The sequence below is a fragment of the Erigeron canadensis genome, chromosome 6, assembly GCF_010389155.1.
Source record: "Erigeron canadensis isolate Cc75 chromosome 6, C_canadensis_v1, whole genome shotgun sequence".
In the NCBI taxonomy this organism is placed as follows: Eukaryota; Viridiplantae; Streptophyta; class Magnoliopsida; order Asterales; family Asteraceae; genus Erigeron; species Erigeron canadensis.
In genome coordinates, this window is record NC_057766.1 from 32,717,879 (window position 1) to 32,737,983 (window position 20,105).

General features: G+C 35.5%; 6 protein-coding genes across 7 annotated transcripts; 4 read left to right on the forward strand and 2 right to left on the reverse strand.

Moving 5' to 3' along the window:
* Positions 1–365: 365 nt before the first annotated feature.
* LOC122603683 (pentatricopeptide repeat-containing protein At3g29230) lies at positions 366–2,477 on the reverse strand. The gene has a single exon (XM_043776456.1). It carries the CDS (start codon positions 2,405–2,407, stop codon positions 605–607), a length of 1,803 nt encoding a protein of 600 aa, XP_043632391.1. The 5' UTR covers positions 2,408–2,477; the 3' UTR covers positions 366–604.
* A 2,369-nt stretch (positions 2,478–4,846) lies between these two features.
* On the forward strand, positions 4,847–7,361 carry LOC122605301 (chorismate mutase 1, chloroplastic-like). The gene is made up of 6 exons (XM_043778217.1): positions 4,847–5,165; positions 5,721–5,943; positions 6,023–6,109; positions 6,205–6,348; positions 6,625–6,717; positions 6,832–7,361. Exons 1-6 carry the CDS (start codon positions 4,975–4,977, stop codon positions 7,063–7,065), a joined length of 972 nt encoding a protein of 323 aa, XP_043634152.1. The 5' UTR covers positions 4,847–4,974; the 3' UTR covers positions 7,066–7,361.
* Positions 7,362–7,457: 96 nt separating this feature from the next.
* Positions 7,458–8,477, forward strand: LOC122605302 (elongation factor 1-alpha 1-like). Its single transcript, XM_043778218.1, has one exon. It carries the CDS (start codon positions 7,641–7,643, stop codon positions 8,166–8,168), a length of 528 nt encoding a protein of 175 aa, XP_043634153.1. The 5' UTR covers positions 7,458–7,640; the 3' UTR covers positions 8,169–8,477.
* Positions 8,478–8,971: 494 nt separating this feature from the next.
* LOC122605303 lies at positions 8,972–11,028 on the forward strand. Its single transcript, XM_043778219.1, has 3 exons — positions 8,972–9,237; positions 9,604–9,962; positions 10,683–11,028. The coding sequence occupies exons 2-3, from the start codon at positions 9,696–9,698 to the stop codon at positions 10,857–10,859; spliced, it is 444 nt and encodes a 147-aa protein (XP_043634154.1). The 5' UTR covers positions 8,972–9,237; positions 9,604–9,695; the 3' UTR covers positions 10,860–11,028.
* Positions 11,029–11,711: 683 nt separating this feature from the next.
* On the forward strand, positions 11,712–14,868 carry LOC122605306 (protein IMPAIRED IN BABA-INDUCED STERILITY 1-like). Its single transcript, XM_043778222.1, has 9 exons — positions 11,712–12,317; positions 12,462–12,746; positions 12,836–13,147; positions 13,227–13,454; positions 13,539–13,636; positions 13,723–13,807; positions 13,909–14,163; positions 14,301–14,421; positions 14,673–14,868. The coding sequence occupies exons 1-9, from the start codon at positions 11,910–11,912 to the stop codon at positions 14,678–14,680; spliced, it is 1,800 nt and encodes a 599-aa protein (XP_043634157.1). The 5' UTR covers positions 11,712–11,909; the 3' UTR covers positions 14,681–14,868.
* A 184-nt stretch (positions 14,869–15,052) lies between these two features.
* On the reverse strand, positions 15,053–19,530 carry LOC122605304 (transmembrane protein 230). Of its 2 annotated transcripts, none has more exons than XM_043778220.1 (3): positions 19,373–19,530; positions 16,613–16,948; positions 15,053–15,262 (listed from the first exon to the last, which is right to left on the reverse strand). In XM_043778220.1, exons 2-3 carry the CDS (start codon positions 16,881–16,883, stop codon positions 15,183–15,185), a joined length of 351 nt encoding a protein of 116 aa, XP_043634155.1. In that variant the 5' UTR covers positions 16,884–16,948; positions 19,373–19,530; the 3' UTR covers positions 15,053–15,182. The 2 variants fall into 2 exon arrangements, with proteins under 2 accessions (XP_043634155.1, XP_043634156.1); XM_043778221.1 differs by having other exon boundaries at positions 16,613–16,951.
* Positions 19,531–20,105: the final 575 nt, after the last annotated feature.

A 20,105-nucleotide genomic window follows, 5' to 3' on the forward strand; every position in this document is an offset into this window, starting at 1 on the left:
AGAGACGATGCAGTTTGCTACTTCCAACCAATACCGATCAATTGTACCCCAATACAGCCTAGAATTGATGTATAGAATCAAGTCGCGTTTGTAGCATTATGTAGTACTGTAAATTTATGGATGGATAAATTAGTATTCAACCAGGAATATCAATCTTTCAAGTATAAACACTTTGATTTCAACCAATACATAGCTAGCAAAAGGAAGCCTAGAATAATATGTGAGCCCTGTGGCCCGTGGCAACCGAGAATATTCTTACAGCAACTAACTCTTTGATCTACCAAAGATCCTTGCTTGGTTGTGTTTCTCAACTCATTCTCATGGTAGAGTTAAAACAAATGTATAGACATAATGAGCGCGACACAGGAATAAACATTTCATGTATACAAGAAACTATAAAGCTAATTACATAATGAATCACTGCACCAGGTTTTGTATTTAGGGGTATATGATTATGGCTCAGTATGAGTATACATTCAAGCATTCAACCAGATCAGTCAAGTCACTTCCCCAAAGGGGTGAGTAAAGTTTTTTACAGTATTACTTGAGGCATATCGAGTTTCAAACATCACGACGCTACCCTTAAAGACTTCATCTGCATTCATTAGCATATCGCATCTGGGAAATAACCAACCTTTTTAATATGGTCACTCAATCCGTCAACCATCTGATATATCTTGTCATTTGCAGGATGCATGGTATTTTTTACAGTAAATTCATGAACCCCGCCGTCTAATTCAATCAAACTAGCACCCGACTGCTTTGCATTGCCAGTATTCTTCATTTTTAACCTTACATCAGCAACATTGGCCCAATTTCCGGTTGCAGCATATATATTGGACAACGTAGAATAGTTTCCTGCATTTTGAGGTTCTAGTTTAATCAAGTGTTCTAACACATCCTGCGCAAGTTCCACTGCATTATAAAGTCGGCAGGCCCCTAAAAGCGCACCCCATATGATCACATTTGGTTCAACTGGCATGGTACGAACCAACCTAAATGCTTCTTGAAGACGCCCTCCACGACCTAATAAATCAATCACACAACCATAATGTTCAATCTCTGGAGGAATCCCATAATCTCGTTCCATGGTGTAAAAATACTGAATCCCTTCATCAACAAATCCTCCATGAGTACAAGCACATAAAACGCCAACAAATGTAACTTTATCCGGAACAAATCCTTCTTCTTTCATCTTCAAAAAAAGCTCAAGTGCTTCATCTCCATGTCCATGCATTGCTAACCCATGAATCATAGCATTCCAAGAAACCAAATCTTTCTTATCCATCCTATTAAAGATACTTAACGCTTTACTCAAGCTACCACATTTGGCATACATATCAACCAACGCATTTTCAATAAGTGTACTACATTGATACCTATTCCGTTTAATAGACTGATGAACACGTCTACCCAACCAAAGTAAACCCGACTCAGCACAAGCAGCTAAAATACTAATAATCGCCCCATCATCAGGCCGATATCCAGCCTCCTCCATTCTCTCATACAAATCAACAGCTTCCTTTGCAAGCCCTTTCTCAGCATACCCGGCTATAATAATCGTCCAACTCACCATATTCTTAACTGGCATTTTATCAAACAACATTCTAGTCATATCCATATCTCCGGACTTACTATAACCTGTCAACATAGTAGACCAAGACACCACATTCCTCTCAGGCATTCTCTCAAACAACTCAAAAGCCTCATTTAACTCCCCGGATTTCGCGTAACCATCCAAAATCGTGTTCCAACTAACCATATCTCGTTCAGGCATTTCATCAAACAGTTTGCGTGCTTCTTGCAACTTATTCGCCTTAACTAAACCACCAATTAAAGTATTCCAAGAAACAATATCAACATCACCCATTAATCTAAACACTTTTCTAGCATCACCAACACCAACTAACCCACACCTAGAATACGAATCAATTAATGCATTTGGAACATAAACATCCGAACTAAACCCGAATTTTTCGATACACCCATGTATCATTTTAACCAAATTATAATCATTTTGGCCTAAACAAGCTTTTAACAAAAATGGGTAAGTAAAATTATCAGGAAAAACACCTAAATTCTGCATCTTGAAAAAAACATAAAAAGCTTCAAGATTTTGAGAGTTGTAAACATAGGCACGAATCATGGTATTGAACAAATGAACATTTGGGTCGTTGACTTGGTCAAAGGCTTTGACGGCGGAAGGCATTTGGCGGCAAAGGGAAAAGGCGGTAATGAGTTTGGGGATGACAAATGGGTCTTGATGAAGATTGTGTTTGTAAATGAGCGCGTGAAGCTGGTTTAAGTGGTGAGGGTTGGTGCATTTGTGGAGGTCGGAAAGTTTTTGTTCGAATATGCGGCGCGTGGATACCCACGTTGGTGTTCGGATTGGTGCCGGGATTTGCATTTTTGAGAAGAGGTTATGTCCATGTAAATGGAGAAATGATGATGATGATGTTATCCGAATAGTCGGGGAGTAGAATGTAAAAAAAAATCTAGTTATGAAGATATTTTTAAAAGTATGATATTTAAGTGGGAATTTATTTTTGATAGACATATATAATAGCGTATAAATTTTACACAAGTTGGTGTTATGAAATTTGGCACAAGTTGGTAAATAAATCTCTTACTAATATCACTAAATGATCTTTTAAATTGATTTCAATTTTATTACTAAACTTGAGAGCATTTAACTTTTAAATTAAAATTAAGAGTTAAAATTCTAAAATAATATTTAAATCTTAACCATCCATTTTAATTCAATAATCAAAATTATCAACTTTACTTTTAATATTGAATGATCTCAATCCAATATCACTTTTCTTACATTAAGGCTCCATTTTTAAGTTTTATTTTGAGGAGATAAGAAAATAAAATATAAGAAAATGTTGCCTTTGTATTCCTGAGTTTTTGTTTTAAAAGAAAATGAAGGAAAAGAAATGGAAAAAGATGGTGTTTTGATCCCAAAAGTTTTCAGCCATTTTTGGCAAGAATTGGAAAGAAAAGTGATAATATTATTATTATACCCCTCAAACTTATATAAATATTTTAATTATTATAAGACTATAAATGTGAATTGTATTTTTTTTAATCCTTTCTTTCCCTTCACTTCTAACTCAATAATACATCTAACTCTCAACTTTTTTTTCTTTAATTTTTTTTAAACTCAAAAATGTCTTTTTTGATATAATTTTTTTTCTTTTTCTTATCAAATCTATTCTTATCAAATCTTTTCCTATCAAAATATCTCGAGAATGAAGTGTAAGTATCTTAGATATATATATATATATTACTGCGGTGTAACACCCCAATATTTTAAAGATAATATAGTTAACCTTTATTTTAGTTTTGACATTAAAACATGTTTCTAATATATTTTACTCTTAAAAAAAAAATTGTCTCTAATATATTTGTTTTAAGATATAAAGTTAATTTAGTAATAATTTTAGTGGCTATAGGTATGATATCCTTTTTAATTTTGAAAAATACGTGGCAACATCACAATTCTTGTGACTCATATTTCTATTTTATATTTTTTCACACTTCTTTTATTCAATCTCAAAGTTTCTAATCTAGTGGTATATGTGGTTTTCTTTCTTAAATTCACTCATCTAAAATCAAAGAGTTTTGATGGTGATTTGGTGTGAGTTGAAATTCACTAAAGTAAAAGAAGAAAATTTTAATTTTAATTGCTTTTAAGTTTTTCCTTTTTCACAAGTGAGAATTATACCTAAAAGTCATTGTTATATTAAATTAGGGATGTTATTATGAAATTTTAGATTTTTTGTTGTTTGGAGAATTTTAACTAAAATTGCCCAAGTTATTGAAATTTGGGAATTTATAGGATGGTGTTACTACATCCATTGAATATTGGTCATCCCATATTACTGTTAAGCAAGAAATTATCAATTGGTAAAGATTTTGTAATGAAAGGAGTTTGAAAACTTTGAGTAGCCAAACACTTTAGTGGGTTAGTTTCTTTTTGAGTTAGTTTGTAAAGAAGAAGGAATTAGTGTATGCATTCACTAAGTGTTGATTTTGGTAACTTGTGTATGTATTTACTAAGAATGTGCCTTATATCTTCGTCCTTGGTTCGTCAAAGGACTCATCCTCCATTGTACACCGCAGGGTTGGACTAGTCCTTGGACTCGTCTCCCCAAGGACGAGTGATTTAACCTTTGTTTTTTTTTTTTTTTTTTTGTGAGTGTATAATTAAATAAAAGGTGGGTCCAAGACCAGTGTAGGGTATAATGTTGGATTTAGGAGATTAGTCCTTAAATGTTTTTTTGTTGATATGATGTTGATTAAGACCAGTCTTTCTAAGGATGAGTCCCGACATAAAGTAGCCCCTAAGTGTTATGGTTATTGGTTTAGTATTAAAGAAAAGGTAATAGATGTGCATAGTAAAAAGGTGACAAAGTAGAACAAAAGGTTGTGTAAAGCATTTTGGTAAGAGGTTGTTTATGCCATATGTGTAACCAATTTGGTGGTTAGAGGACCCCAAGATTCCATGTGCTCCCAAGTTGTCCGAGTTAAAAGATAAGTAATCCATTAGCAAATCTAACCCTTATACTCCTTATAAGAGACTAGAGTTAAAAGATCCAAGTCGAGTTGATTACTCAAATTTGTTTTATTTCCACATGCCCTTGATTACCAAATTCTTTCACAATGAATCCACTAAAAGTCTAACCAACAAACCCTCTCGTACAGTCGTACGTACAAGATAACAAAACCACGACCAACATGCAATTTGGGAAATAATTGAATATCTGACGATGTCATCTCTAGTTACTACCTACCACCTTATATGTTTTTCACACCTAACCTAACCCACCAACCCTCTTCTCCTTGATTGGCTGGCTTTCACTTCATCATCATTTATATTATATATTTTCCTTGTATTTTACTTTCTATTTTTTCTACATCTTTTGCCACTTCACACAACTCCTCACATATTCTCACTTTCAATCACAAATGGAAGCCAAACTATGGGGATCCCATTTATCTCCTGCCATCTCCACCATTGATCTTCCAAAATCTTCTTCAACCTTTGCTGCTGTCTCATTTGCTCCTAAATCATGGGAAAATTGCAACTTTCAGACACCCTTTTCAGGAATTCGTTTGAAATATGGCATACAATCTGTTCATGCCTCAGCCTCACTTGGGTAAATCTTTGTAATTTCCAAGATTTGTTACTTGAATTTTTGTAGTTTGACTTTGGTTCAATTTTTTATAGCTAAATTCTATGATTGATTGTTTTATTTGATGGGTTTGTCTCAAAATTGGAACTTGTGATCACCCTTGAGCCAATAGACAGTTGTTATTACTTATTAGTACTAAAAAATTAATGTTCTAATTTAAGGTAGAAAAATATTATTTAAGTTCGAGATATCTGGAACATCCCATCTCCCCTGTACCTGCTTGTAGCCGGGTCGTATATCGTTGACATTGACTTGTTTAGGCTAGAGATATAACTTTAAATAGAATCTGCTGTTTGATATTGATTATATGATTGGTAACATAACATAGTTAGTTTTAATGACATAGTCTACCGTTGCTGACTTGGTTTAAGAACTAATAAGAAGGTTAATAAATCAAACTTTTCGTGATAAATGAAGTTTGTCTTCAAGCATTTAATTAAGATTTATCTGCTCAATTTTTGAATTTAGTTTTTTACTGCATTCTGGTTATGAATTGTATGCCTTTTCGTTTTCATGTAGGTTAAGAAACCCGACTAGAGTAGATGAGAGTGAAATCTATACTCTTGACGGTATAAGAAATTCTTTAATTCGCCAAGAGGATAGTATTATATTTAGTCTGGTTGAAAGAGCTCAGTATTGTTACAATGAGGATACGTATGACCCTAAAGCTTTTTTCATCGATGGTTTCCAAGGTTCGTTGGTTGAGTTTATGGTCCAAGAAACCGAAAAGGTTCATGCTAAGGTAAGTTATATGCAGTTTAAATTTGATACAACTGAAAAATACAATGTTAAGATGAATTATTAACTGGTTTTTCAAACAGGTTGGACGATACACAAACCCTGATGAACATCCTTTTTTCCCAAACAACTTGCCTGAACCTTTGTTGCCTCCTTTGCAGTACCCACAGGTACCATGTTAGCTTTTTTTTATAAGTCTTACAAAAATTAGAGGTGCTTATATGCTTATTAAGTAGTCTAAAATAATCCGATTATATGGATATAGGTGTTGCATCCTAGTGCGGATTCTATCAATATCAACAGCAGAATTTGGGATATGTACTTTAAAGATCTTCTGCCTAGACTCGTAAAGAAAGGAAATGATGGTAATTGTGGATCAACAGCAACCTGTGACACCCTCTGCTTGCAGGTAACAGATCTTCACCGATGCATATGTTGACCTTTGTTCATGTCAATCAGCTCAAAACCTACGACTTGTTGAATATTAAAGAAGACCGTAATTGAGATATGTTGACCTTTGTTCATGTCAATCAGCTCAAAACCTACGACTTGTTGAATATTAAAGAAGACCGTAATTGAGAAAATGATGTATTGTTTGTTAAATTGTTAATTTTCATCCACCAATCAAGATAAGCATGCATACCCAATGACTCTAGAAGGCTAAAATGCAATCTTTACTCTGCAGGCTCTCTCCAAAAGAATCCATTATGGTAAATTTGTAGCAGAAGCTAAATTTAGAGCTTCCCCAAATGATTATGAAGCAGCCATTAAAGCGCAAGTAAGTTTTTTCGTTTTTCATCTTTAAACATAGTTTTACACTTTTACTAGAAATGCATTCAAGTTCTGTATCATCTTTTGATCTTTCCTTTTAAAATGGAGTTTATATGTGCAGGATAGGGAAAGATTGATGGCTTTGTTGACATATCCTGTTGTAGAGGAAACTATCCAGAGAAGGGTTGAAACAAAAACAAAGACTTACGGGCAAGTGGTGGGGCCTGCAGAAGCTGTACCAGAGCCGCCAGTGTACAAAATTAACCCAAGCTTGGTTGCCGATCTTTATGGTGACTGGATCATGCCTTTGACAAAGGAAGTTCAGGTTGAGTATTTGTTAAGAAGACTTGATTAAATTGCCACTTGCAATGTGTACGGTGTCTAAAACGATTAATAATGCGTATAATTACTTTGACCCGTATGAGAAGCATCTTTGGGGTCTCCATTAAACACTTTTACCGTTGTGAAGGATACGGTTACTACATTACATATAGTCATATATAATGGTGGGGCGATGCTAACGAGATATATGATCAGTTGCTGTGTAGAAAAAACAGCTGTTGTCAGTTTTTTTTATTGTATAAATGTTTAAAGTTTTGGTCTTATTGATTATGGGCCTCATCTAATTCAAAGTGTTACGGCTATTGAGCATGGTCTCTTTGTCCAGATTGTGATTTTTCTTCATGAAAGGCATCAATATCATCGTTCAGAACTTGTTTCTAAGAAACTAAATCAGGCCAACTAGATAGAAAGATTAACTTGATTATTTAGGATAGAAATATTACTTATATATGAGTAAGGAGTTGTTATGCACCCAACTTAGATGAAAAACCTCTTATATACCAATATTTTAATATTTTGAATAAATGCTTGGTCCCCATGATTTTTATGGTTTTAAAAAAAGGTATGTGAGGGGTTTTGAAGCGAGGTATGGTGGTCACTTTTGGTCCAAGTGGTTTGACAACTGAAGTCAAATCTATAGAGATTGACAACAAACCACTACTTGAGGCATTGCCAGGAGACAATGTTGGTTTCAACGTTAAGAATGTCGCCGTGAAGGATCTTAAACGGGTCTATGTTGCTTCGAATTCTAAGGATGACCCTGCAAAGGGTGCTGCTAGCTTTTCTTCTCACGTCATCATCATTAACCACCCTGGTCAAATTCGAAAGGGGTATGCACCAGTTCTTCATTGTCATACTTCTCATATTACTGTTGAATTTGATGAGCTATTGAGCAAGATTGACCGGAGGTCTCTGTCTTATAAAGAGCTGGAGGCGAAACCTGAGTTTTTGAAAAATGGTGAGGCTGGAATAGTGAAGATGGTTCCAACAAAGCCGATGGTGGTTGAGACTTTCTCTGACTATCCTCCATTGGGTCGGTTTGTTGTTAGGGACTTGAAGCAGGCTGTTGGTGTGGGCGTGATCATCAGTGTGGATAAGCTGGATCCAACCGGATGAATGGTAGTTTGTTCTATGAATAACTTGAAATTGAGTTTAAACTATTTTGTTCTTTTTTAACTTTTTATGGGTTTGGTTAGTGCATATGGTGGTCCGGAAATTTTTTCTGGATCATACTCTGGTGCTTGATAGGCCGTGGCATTATTTCTTGTACTTTCATGGCTATTTTACTGTATGATATTAGTGTCGTCTCATATCAACTAATTAAGTAGTTTCCTTGTCTATTGTAGGACAGTAGACAGTGCAATGAGTTGTATTTCGATTACATGTGAACTCTGCTCTCAACTCAAAGTTTAAATAACTATTGTAAATGACATTAACAAATTAGGACGGAGGTCCTCTTTTAACATGTCTTTTTAACTTTTGGGTATCTTTAGTAAGTGGATTAAAGGATCAAGAATTGATTTTTTTTGTTTTTAACACAGTATTCAGAACATTTAATCGGGATACGACATGAGGTAAACCTTAACGTATATAATGGTGATGCCTTGTACGTACCGATAAATACGTTCACGTAGCTTTGACGAGCATAAATACACGTTTCTAGTTTACAATAAATAAATGAATTATTTAAACTAACCAGAATGATAAATCATTTAACACATTCGAGTCAACGGTCCAATAATTAAATAAGCACGTTTAATCCACGTTTATTAAAAATCAAACGAGTCAAAGTTGACGAATGTTACACTTAGCACCGGGGAGCAGATCTTTGAATTGAAAGAGACTGTCGAGGTTAAAGTAGATGGGTTAACGATTTGTACGGAAAATGTTAATTTAGTGACAAAAACTAGGGGGGGGGGGGGAATGCGAAAGTTTATCAAACCACAAGGACCATTATTTATGCCGCGTTGTATAAATATATAATCAGTTGAATCGAAGGGAGATCCCCAAATTAGCATCGTAATCATCAAATCAATCAAGTTCTCCGGCCAGAAAAGATGAAATCGAAAGCGGTTTATAGCGAGGTGAAGTTCTGTTTTCGTTGTGAGGACGATAAGCTTATTAGAATGGATCTTGCATGTTGCTTTGAATCCGGAAGGATCCGTGACTATGTATTACAGGCGAGGTGAGTATCATGGATAAGGTGAATAAATTTTGTGTTTCACGTTGGGAGACCATCAACAACTGGGACGATGAAACACTCTGCGGTTTCAATTTTTATAGAGCTGTATATTAAAAGAGGATTACGTTTCTATGTTTTGTGTTGGTCTAGTAATAGTTTATCTAATCTATAAAAGTCAACTTGCATGATGTGGTTACCGGCATATATATAGTCGGATTATGATAAAACAACATAGCGCAGCATTTGGTTTTAGTTAGATAGATTTAGTTTGTGATAAACCAATAACCAAAATTAATAAGTGAAATCTGTTTGTTATACGTGTTTGGAAGGTTAAATTGCTTCTTAATTATTTTCCTGTTTCAATCCCAGGCTGCTATCTTTTTGAAGATCAAAAGCCTGTTGGACCTGGCGTGCGCTGAAATTGATAACAGGATCAAGGGGGAAAGTTTGCATATCGTTGCATGGACAACAAGGTTGTAACCGTAGATATGGCGTGTTGCTTTGAATCCGAGATGATTTTGGTACATTTAGAAGACGGATCTAGGGGCCCGGTGTCTATCAGGATACCCAGCAAAATCATGGCAGCAGTTGAAAGCTTTTGTATTGCCCCTACCAAAGTCAACCACAGCTGTGGTGGCGATGCTAAATACGCCTCAAGGCTGCTTGAGGATTTCGATCGCCAGTTTGCGTCACAACACCCTCTTTCTCTTCTTGTTCAGTTTATGCATGTACGTCTTTTTTCCCTTCTCTACACGCCCACATTTACATTTTCTTTTCCTTTTATATGAGAGGCTTTTTACTAGTTTTCGTTTTAAGGTTTAATTCAATTTCTACTTGTTACCTATAAGAATGATAGTCGGCTATAAATTTTAGAGGGACCCAAAGTGATGTTGGAATTAATCTTGATCATATGGGTTTGTTCATGGGTCACGGTTCAGTGGGTCATGAGTTGATATAAACACGGGTTATGGGTCATCAAAGTCGGTTTTGAACGTTGGTTTAGTGAAGACTTGGTATACCAATTGACCTAGTAACTTGGAGAAATAAGTGGAAGTCATGGAGCATGAGGCTTTTACGTGGGTTGTTTGTTTAGCTAATTTAGCATGTGATGTTTATATGTTTATTATAAATAGGAGTATTAGTTTTCTCTGTGTTGTACCATTTTCAGTTTAATATAGAGAAACTTTCAAGCCCATTTTGTTCATATTTACATACAGTTCTTTCTAGCTCTTACATTCATTTACTCATATTGAGTGTTATAGTGAGTTTGTAAGTGAGAGTTAAGGGCCTGTGAATCCTTCAAGTGTCAAGTTAGAATCATAGTTGTTAGAGTCGGTGAGCGTCGTCATACACATATATACATACAATGAATATGATTAGGCTGAATTGATACAATTTCCTCATCTCAATGTTTACGTTCTAATTGTTTTCCTACTTTTCATTTTCAGGCTGCTATGAAACTGAGGATTAGAAGCCTCTTGGACCTGACTCGTGCTGAAATTCTCAAGAGGATCAAGGGCAAGACTAATGATGAGATTTTCAAGATCATCGACATCCCTCGTATGACTCATCAGGACTTTCAACGGGCGCGCGTTGTACATGATTGGGCTTTTAATATCAAATGAGTTTCTTGTTTTGCCAAGTTGTTTTGCCATTTAGCGTGTTCTTTGTATATCCTTTGTATAGGTTGACGTTGTTAAGTTGTCTGTACCCAACATCTTGTTATAGAATATCATCAGGGTAGCCTTTTCAATTCCCCCCACCAACCAAAATGAAGTTATTTTAAGTTTGAAACCTGTACAATCTTTATGTGATGTCTGTGCTCAGCTTCTTCGTTATCTGTCTTCAACATAACATTTTGTATCTAAAGATTCAGTGACCGTTCTTTATATAAATCCTTTTGGAACTGATCATCGTTAAAATTTCTAAAGAGAGAAACTGCTCCTGCAAAAAAAAAGTCAGTCGTCATGGAATTACTACTGCTAGAAAACAGCTTTTTATATCTATGGTAATCGAACCATCCAATGAATCTATAATTATTTTGCTATGTATTGTATTGCATTTTAATCATTGTTGGGATTGAATTTCAAATTAGAAATTCACATTCACTTAAAAGATGCTTCTTCTTTAAATAATGAGTGATAACCAAAAAATGTGAACTGTGAGCATTTTTAGTATAGAAAACAAAAAACAACAATACTGTATCTTATATCAACTTCTTAAACTAATATATAATGTAATTTAACTGTTTTGAGTAAAAAAAGTCTCGTCTTTACCGGATAACCTAAATAGGGAAAACCCCTGCCCATCCGTTTTTTTAAAACCTTATTTGTGGACTTGTGATTATACGTTGAATCTTATATTCAAACAATTTTTATACACATAACGGCAGGTGATATTGAATGACTTGTTTGGCAAATGATGCCGATTATCATGCAACACCCAAATGCCAACACCATTCATCCACACATTCAAACAACCTATTGTTCTCCCCCCTGAATTTAGGAATTGTGTTCTGTCTCAATTGTTTTGACAAATTTAAGGAGTCATTTCTCACCCCTTTCTCCAGTTTCTTCCGGACCCAATTCTCCCTCCTTGTGGGTCAACCTGCAGGGTCTCCCCAAAATCTATCGATTCGTTTGATGGGTTTTGGGGGGTGAATGTTGTATATGTAAATGGGTTGCACCAGCTCCAAACATGTTGCACACTCTACCATTTCACCTCTTCATCATTCTTCCTTAACAATTAATGATAACAATACGCCCACATTGAGTTATCATAATCGTATTAATCATGGGTTGCTGTTGGAGAAGATTATAGACGTAAGAGAAGACAATGATAAGAAGATCACAAACGATGAGGATCTTGCCAATAAAAAAACTAATGAACTTGAATCTTTGGATCATCATCCTAATGACAAGCATTCCAAAAAGCCTTCATTTTCATTTAGCATAAGGTTTGGAAGATCATCTGTTGCAGAACATGTTGCTGCTGGTTGGCCTGCCTGGCTTAGTGCCGTGGCTGGAGAAGCCATTGATGGTTGGCTCCCACAAAAATCCGATAGCTTCGAGAGGTTTGAAAAGGTATACCATTTTATTGTATTTATTTACAAATTCCACCAACATGTAGCATACATACATTCTGATACAGTTGTGATATTATATACAATTGTGTAAAAAAGAAGTCATCTTCATTGTTTTGTTTTTTTTTTTTTTTTTGAGATGTAGATTGGACAAGGAACATACAGCAATGTGTACCGGGCACGTGATATGAAAACAGGTAGAGTGCTGGCACTGAAGAAGGTACGGTTTGACAATTTCCAACCCGACAGTGTGAGGTTTATGGCTAGAGAAATCACAATTCTTAGAAAGCTTGACCATCCAAATGTTATGAAATTGGAGGGGATAATTACATCCCGTTTATCAAGTAACATTTACCTTGTTTTCGAGTATATGGAGCATGATCTTGCAGGACTTCTAACATCACCCAACATCAGGTTCACCGAATCACAGGTTTGCAACATTTAGTATTGAACTTTTTTCTTCACGTGAAATGAGTAAAATTAAAGTGTAGTATATGAAACTTTCTTGTGGGTGTGCAGATTAAATGCTACATGCAGCAGTTGTTGAAAGGGGTCGAGCACTGTCACTCACAAGGCATTCTTCATCGAGACATTAAAACATCAAATGTGTTAGTAAATAATGCAGGACAGCTAAAGATTGCGGATTTTGGTCTCGCAAATTTTGTTGCAAGCAGGCAACCATTGACGAGCCGTGTTGTTACATTGTGGTATCGTCCACCTGAGCTTTTCTTGGGGTCGACGAGCTATGGAACATACGTTGATATGTGGAGTGTTGGCTGTGTCTTTGCTGAACTTTTTATCGGTAGACCAATCCTCAATGGGAGAACAGAAGTAATCAACAGTTAACACTTCCACTGACATCTTTTTATCCTACTTGAATGTTAATTTCTTAACCAAACCCCATTTGCAGGTTGAACAATTGCATAAAATCTTCATGCTTTGTGGCACTCCACCGGATGAGTACTGGACTAAACCGACGCTACCACTTGCAAAAATGTCCAAACCCCGGCATGCTTACGAAAGCTCTCTGAGAGAAAGGTGTAAAGAACTTCCCCAATCTGCTGTGAACCTAATCGACACTCTACTTTCTATTGAACCTGAAAAACGTGGGACTGCTACATCTGCTCTTCAATCTGAGGTGAACAGTTGCTAGATAACATGAACATGTTGAGAATAATTAAGGCAAATTTACTTAATCGTGCTTTTGCTTTTCATTCATCAGTATTTCAATGCAAGACCTTATGCTTGTGATCCTGCAAGCTTGCCAAAGTACCCACCAAGCAAGGAAATTGATGCAAAGCTTCGAGAAGAAGCACATAGGTGAGTTTCTATTTTAGTTTGAATACAGATGTTTGTATTTTTACAACAAATGTTTGATTTTTGACTTGAAGAACTTTAAATTTCAGAAAGAAATCGGGTGGAAGAATTCGGGCATCTGGATCATCAAGAAATCTGAGAAAAGGCCGGAAAACTTTGCTAGAACAGACAGAGGTTTTTCTTACATGCAGTCTTTTTATATATGTGTTTGTTACTCTGCGTTATTGATGATTTTTGACTGAGTTTGTATTCGGGCTTGTTTCATGTACGTGTAGGCCCGAAGAAGTGCTTATTTTCATGGCCCTAGACGTTCAGATGATTTAAAAACATCATTAGACACAGTTTCAGATCTTTCTGGAACCACAGATGTATCTCAGGCTGACACCATTTCCACAGTGCCTGCGCTGGCTACAACACCTAACGGGACTCTTGGGTGGTCAACAAAAAGGCGAAAACATGTCAGTTTTGTGACGCCAACAAGCCAAGATGTTCGTGCAATAGAGCCAATTCATGAGCAAGATTATTCATCTGTAAGTCATCTTTGGGTTCCAACTTTTTTTCTCTTCTTTTATTAGGTTGAATATTAACTTTCTTAACCTATGGTGGTTTTATCTTCGTACAAGATTATTCATGTTATAGTTATACTGTCTATCTGAAAATAAAATAGGATCAAAGTGAAGAAGAAAGGCAACAGTATTCAAGACCTATGCTAATGCAACCACATAAATTCAATGAGAAGCAAGAAGGTAACACTCACAACAGTGTTCCTAGATCTCGATTTTCAAAAGGTACATTAAATTTCATTCTGTAAGGTGTAGCTGAAGTAAGAATTAACAGAACCACACAACAGATTCAGCAACATGGGTGGGTTGGATGACGGGTCAAAAAAGGGTTTATATCGAAACAGCTACTTGTAGAACTGGGTTAAGTGTGTTGGCTTGACCCGCAAACACTTTGTGTCTGTTAATAAGTAAACTGGTCAAAGTTGCACATGCCACAGAAATTTGATTATGGGTGCTTTCGCATCCTATACATGCAGAATTATGACGTAAAAGAGAGTTCGTACAACTGTAGCCTAACGAGTCTTTCTGATACAACTTTATTTGGAGCTCGTACAACGTGCTTGGATGATCGGACCGACAAACTTAAAGGGGGAGAAGAAGAAAAGATAAATGGAAGCGAAGCAACATACATGGGAGGAATGGGAAGTGGAAAATACAGTAGAGGTAAAGGCTTCAAATTTAAGAGGGTTGATGAACTTTAAAGGCTTATTGCTTAACACACACCTCTAATCAACACTTGATTATTCTTTGATCTATTTGTAAATTGTTGTCTTTTATCCCATTCATTGGACCCTTGATCTGTAACTTTCTTTACATTGTTGTGAATATGATACATTCCATTCTTCTAAACATAATCTAACAAACAGAAACATAGAACTGTACTATTCATATCCAAAACTCAAATTTTAGGAAAACAATATCAATCTACATAATTTGAAAGGGATGTGTGTATGTTATATTCTGAATAATGCATGTACGTTACATCCTTAATAACCAGGAATGGCTGCATAGCGATAGCCTTGTGCACCCCTCCATGAATAATATGCGATTCGAGTCTCGTAGAAGCCTAAAACATACAAATCATCATCAGAACATAAAAAAGGGGATTCAAAGTTTAACATTATACATCATCAAACAAACACATACTCAAATTAGTTGGTTGTTTGCACTGATGGCACACAAAGAAAAAGAAAACTGTTTAGTAATGCACATGATGATCATCCTGATATGATATCAAACAGCAACTTACAAAATCAGTATCGTTGAATTAGAATATAGTTGCTATAAGAATGATGCTTAATTTTGAATGGTAACCTAACTACCTAAAAGCTTGCAGCTCTGTATCTCCGAGCAGAGATATAAAATTCTTATACACCAATGTAATTGACGCTGAACTTCAAAACTACGAACCTATATTAAAGATGAGACTGAAGACAAGCAGCATATAACCAGTCATAGGGAGATCAATCTACCATAATTCTCAATATACCTTAAGGTGGCAAAAGGGAGAAGATATCTACACAACAGACTTTAGTCATACACAAGAATAGTATGCTTTACATATTTGTACACTTTGCAGTAACATAACTGTACTTGTGTATGGCTAAAATTTATTGTGTAGATATCACCTCCCGTGGCAAAATGGGGGTTCCGGTGGGTTTGGTTACAAGTTAAAACATAATGGGTTTGACCCAAATTTGTCCAAACTTTATTTAGTTTTCATAAAGAATTAGAGTGTCGAATGTGATTGCAAAAAACTGTATTATTTCGATAACCATTGAATTTTCTTTAATATAAATGATTCTAGAGGCTTTATGCATCAAACACATACTTTTGAATTTTGATCATTCTAATTTAGCTGATTCACATATACCCATATGACCCACAGAGCTTAAACATAACCTGAATTGAGCCATTCATCAGTAAAGGGGGTGGAAAATGCATGGCTTAAGCTAAAGCCTTGGTATAATTGTACAATATTGTTCTCTTAATTGCCTAACTTTTAAGTAAATACTTTTCAAATTCTCCTTTTTTTTAGCCTCAAAATGATTCATAATCCTCATAAAATTCTTTATTAATTAAAAAAATAGTTATGCAAGAAGCAAAGAGAAAAATAAGTTTCAAATTCACACATTAGATTGTCTAGTAAATTGACATGAAACTAAATGCCCACATAAATAGAGCCGATAAATGGTAAAACCCCAATGGAAGAAGTCAAAACTTTCAAGTAACGGTTAGATAAAGATTATTTCATACATAAAAACCTTCAAACGTGCATAGATGCTCGAAATTGCATTTATGTGCAAAACTTGTGTGGAGATCATATGCTTGAAAAAATGAATTGAGTAATAGAGAAATGACTGCATGTTTTAGAAAAATTAACCAACTTTCGTATTAAGTAATATGAATAATGTACCTGGGAGAAAGGTGAGAGCCCCGAGTCCTAAAAGGCCATATGCTTGGGATCTGTCGCCTCCCATGTGACCCGTGAAAATGAAGAACGAGAGAAGTAGAAGCCCACATCCAATGATGAGAAGAAAAAGTGCAAGGGCAATGGATTTCCATGGAACTTCATCCAAGCTTGCTGGTGAATAATCGAAACGTGGATCAGATCCTCCTGCATTGCCTATATAGTCATTGTCTTCATCGGCAAGACGAGTATAATTAATGTTCCGCCTAGATGCCATACCAATAACTTTGACTTCAGAATGTACAAAAAATGTCCAGACACACGAGATACACCCAAATCAAACTGCTTTGAATAAACATCAGAGAAATAGGTTTGGTAATTAGCCATTAGCCATACAGAATAAAAGATATGAAAAGACATATATTATTTCATCAAGTTGCATGCTAAGACCAATGAATAATTTCCAAACTCATAACTTCTTATGTCTTTGACTAGCGGTGAAGTAACACTGTAATCGTGAATGATCCACAGTTAACAGATACATCATATGTGAAAGCATTTGCATCCCAATACAAATGCTGAATGCCTGCATCATATTAAATGGCTGCCCATCCTCTATCCCAAGGTAAGACCCCGAATGAAAGAAATGTACCTTTGAAGGCATGATACTCAGAATTTGTCTTCCACAATTTTAATTTCAATTTCAGATTAAAAGATAAAAACACATTTACCTGTATATCTAAATGTGTTGTTGCCAGTGTCGGCTCAAGATTTTTTAAGGCCTTAAACGAGATTTATTATAGAGACTTAGTTCGTTACCGTACAAAGAAAGCAAAAGGAAAAAAAAAAAGATACCTAACTACTGTGAAAAGGCAATGACACTGCTGGTCTAAGTTATCCGTATAATTTTCCCTTTTCTTATAATAGAACTAGCCAAATATCCATAATATTAAGCCCATTAAACAAAATATAGGGGTCCAAGAAAAGCGGGGGCCCAAAACAGCCGCTTACCCCTTGACTACTATTAAGCCGGCTATGGTTGTTGCAAAACTTTAGGTTTATGCAGGTTAAATTCCAATCATTTTAAGTTTCCTAAAAACAGAGGCTGGTATACATAGATCAAGAAAGCAAATGCATACAAAACATAGAAACATACAAAATATAGACAACATTTATCACATGTATGCAAACTATTCCAAAAGTTCCATAATTCTATAATAGCAACTAATTTATTAGCACTGCAGCAGTCAGATAATTAGTCTGCATTATTCAACTTTGATCCACCTACTTCTAGGAAGGGCTGGGAAATGGCAATCGGGTCATGCTTGGTTGACAAGTTTGGATTAGTATTTTGGCAGGTCCATGTATCCCAGCCCATTTAGTTAATTGTGTCAAAAAGTATAACCGAACCCAATTAGTTAAATAAATGTGTTAGTTGTTTTGGCCCATTTACAATCCATTATACATCAAAAAGTACACAATAAACATTAAAAGTTGACAGAATAGATATTTCAAATGCAGGTAATGAATATCAAAGATAAACATAAGAAAGTATTAAACCGTTACGTTCTATACAAGAAAGAAAATGATATGATAGTATGTAATTTTGTTTCTGTAGTTCTGTATATATTTTACCCCATATGCAAATAAACCTTGTTAAATGATCAGTAGGTTTATTGGGTTTGTGGAATACCACATTTCCCTATGAGTCGTGTGATCACTTTTGCAATAAATATTTCGACCCTATCTATTGCCTTAGGGCATCATGAAACCTTTACAGAGACGAACAAAGGACAATTCTTACCCACGGCAAATGTTCGAGTCTAAACATAGAGATTATGTGAATTATCATGCAGAAATGAGACCAGTCTCGTGTATATTTATGAATTATGATACATGAAACGCCGCACCTTTTAGAATTAAAAAGTTGCAACCTTTTGTTAAAACAATGATAAAATTGGGTAAGTAAGCACCCAATGCCGTCTTCTACGGGTTTTGGGTCCTAATACCTCGACGGTGTATGGGGGAGGTTAAGATCTAGACAGCCTTAGCCCTACCACGACGGTGTAAAGAGGCTGCTTCCAGGTTCTATCTAAGATAGAAAAGGACCTCCAGCCTTGCAAACCATGAGGATAGAACCCTTGACCTCTGTCTCCAGAGGCAACGATGTTAGCCACTTAACCAGCCTTGTTGGTTACCTTCCATAGCAACCTTCTGTTGCATTGGTTAAAAATGAATTTCGAGGGGTGGTATTGGTAGCAAAAACTGTTTAGTATACCTAGAGCGACCCCAACTAGGGGGAAACCCCCCTGGACCCCCTCAAGGGGCACTTCCCCCTGACCGTTGCTATACAACGTGGAAATCAAATTAGCTCTAACGAGGATGCACCCTGCACTAACCAGCTCCTTTTTAGCTTAATCCTGGATCCATTGGTCTCAAGTAAATCATAATCACACTAAATGGCCAATGACACTAATCACGCCAACATAATCAACATTGGTTTAATAAATAAAAACAAAAATTCTACTAGTCTGATTCACTATTATTACTTTACTTTATTACTCCACAACTCAAAATAAAGTTGCACAACACAGTCTTATATTAAATCATTGAGGTTTGTGTTGTATGAAAACATAATTATAATCCCAGTCTGATGATATGATAAGATAATAATAAAAACCAGAATATGAAATAAAATAAAGGATTAAGTGAAGGAATTTACACAATAATAATAAGAAGAATAATTAGGTTAAGAGTCAGAGTTACCAAATTATTGAGAGGAAGGAGTTTATTTATAAATAAATATGGATCCAGAAATGGTTTCGCCTCCACACCACCAGCAATCGATCAAATCCTTTATTTCTGTCTTTCTAATACGATGTGTCGTTTTTCTTTGATGTACGACAAGAATATTCAGCCATTCAACTATGAACTGCCTATTTAATATTTCATTTCCTTAAAAAAAAAAATACACTTTCTTTTCCCTTTCTTTTGAAAAAAATAAATACATATACGGTAAATAAACGAGAGTAAAAGTACCCGCGCGCTGTGACGATGAGATAGTGGGGTGATAGGTCATAAAGTATGATAGTCAAATGCCTTAACCATACGGGTTCCGTTCTCGGATTTAAAAATTCGTCAAAAGTATATCGAATGACATCTCTAATGAAAGAACATGAAATTTTAAGAACACCTTAATAATTTAAATAATTTATCGATGTACGGTTTGTAAGATAAAAGATTTTGAATGAATTGGAGGAATAAATGATTTATGGATGAGAGTAAAAAAAGATGATTGGTTGAGATTTTAGGAGAGATAAAGGGTGTTTGGTAAAGAAGAGACATTTTAGGGAAGTAAATATTAAAACTTAAAATGTTAGACATGGGGAATCTGCTTAATACTTTGCGTTTGGTTCACAGAATGTCTTGGGAGGGAATGGAATCTTTCAAAGGAATTGGAATTTGACGGAATGTTTTTGATTTTTTAAAAATTTAAGTG

Bases quoted from the DNA above. Each gene is read 5' to 3' on its own strand.
- LOC122603683 (XM_043776456.1), bottom strand. From the start codon at position 2,407: ATGCAAATCCCGGCACCAATCCGAACACCAACGTGGGTATCCACGCGC.
- LOC122605301 (XM_043778217.1), top strand. From the start codon at position 4,975: ATGGAAGCCAAACTATGGGGATCCCATTTATCTCCTGCCATCTCCACC. The intron at 5,166-5,720 runs GTAAATCTTTGT...GTTTTCATGTAG, and splicing joins CATGCCTCAGCCTCACTTGG to GTTAAGAAACCCGACTAGAG. The intron at 6,718-6,831 runs GTAAGTTTTTTC...TTATATGTGCAG, and splicing joins AAGCAGCCATTAAAGCGCAA to GATAGGGAAAGATTGATGGC.
- LOC122605302 (XM_043778218.1), top strand. From the start codon at position 7,641: ATGGTGGTCACTTTTGGTCCAAGTGGTTTGACAACTGAAGTCAAATCT.
- LOC122605303 (XM_043778219.1), top strand. From the start codon at position 9,696: ATGGACAACAAGGTTGTAACCGTAGATATGGCGTGTTGCTTTGAATCC. The intron at 9,963-10,682 runs GTACGTCTTTTT...TTTCATTTTCAG, and splicing joins TTCTTGTTCAGTTTATGCAT to GCTGCTATGAAACTGAGGAT.
- LOC122605306 (XM_043778222.1), top strand. From the start codon at position 11,910: ATGGGTTGCACCAGCTCCAAACATGTTGCACACTCTACCATTTCACCT. The intron at 13,148-13,226 runs GTAATCAACAGT...CCCCATTTGCAG, and splicing joins TCCTCAATGGGAGAACAGAA to GTTGAACAATTGCATAAAAT. The intron at 13,455-13,538 runs GTGAACAGTTGC...TTCATTCATCAG, and splicing joins CATCTGCTCTTCAATCTGAG to TATTTCAATGCAAGACCTTA.
- LOC122605304 (XM_043778220.1), bottom strand. From the start codon at position 16,883: ATGGCATCTAGGCGGAACATTAATTATACTCGTCTTGCCGATGAAGAC. The intron at 15,263-16,612 runs GTACATTATTCA...TGTATGTTTTAG, and splicing joins GGCTCTCACCTTTCTCCCAG to GCTTCTACGAGACTCGAATC.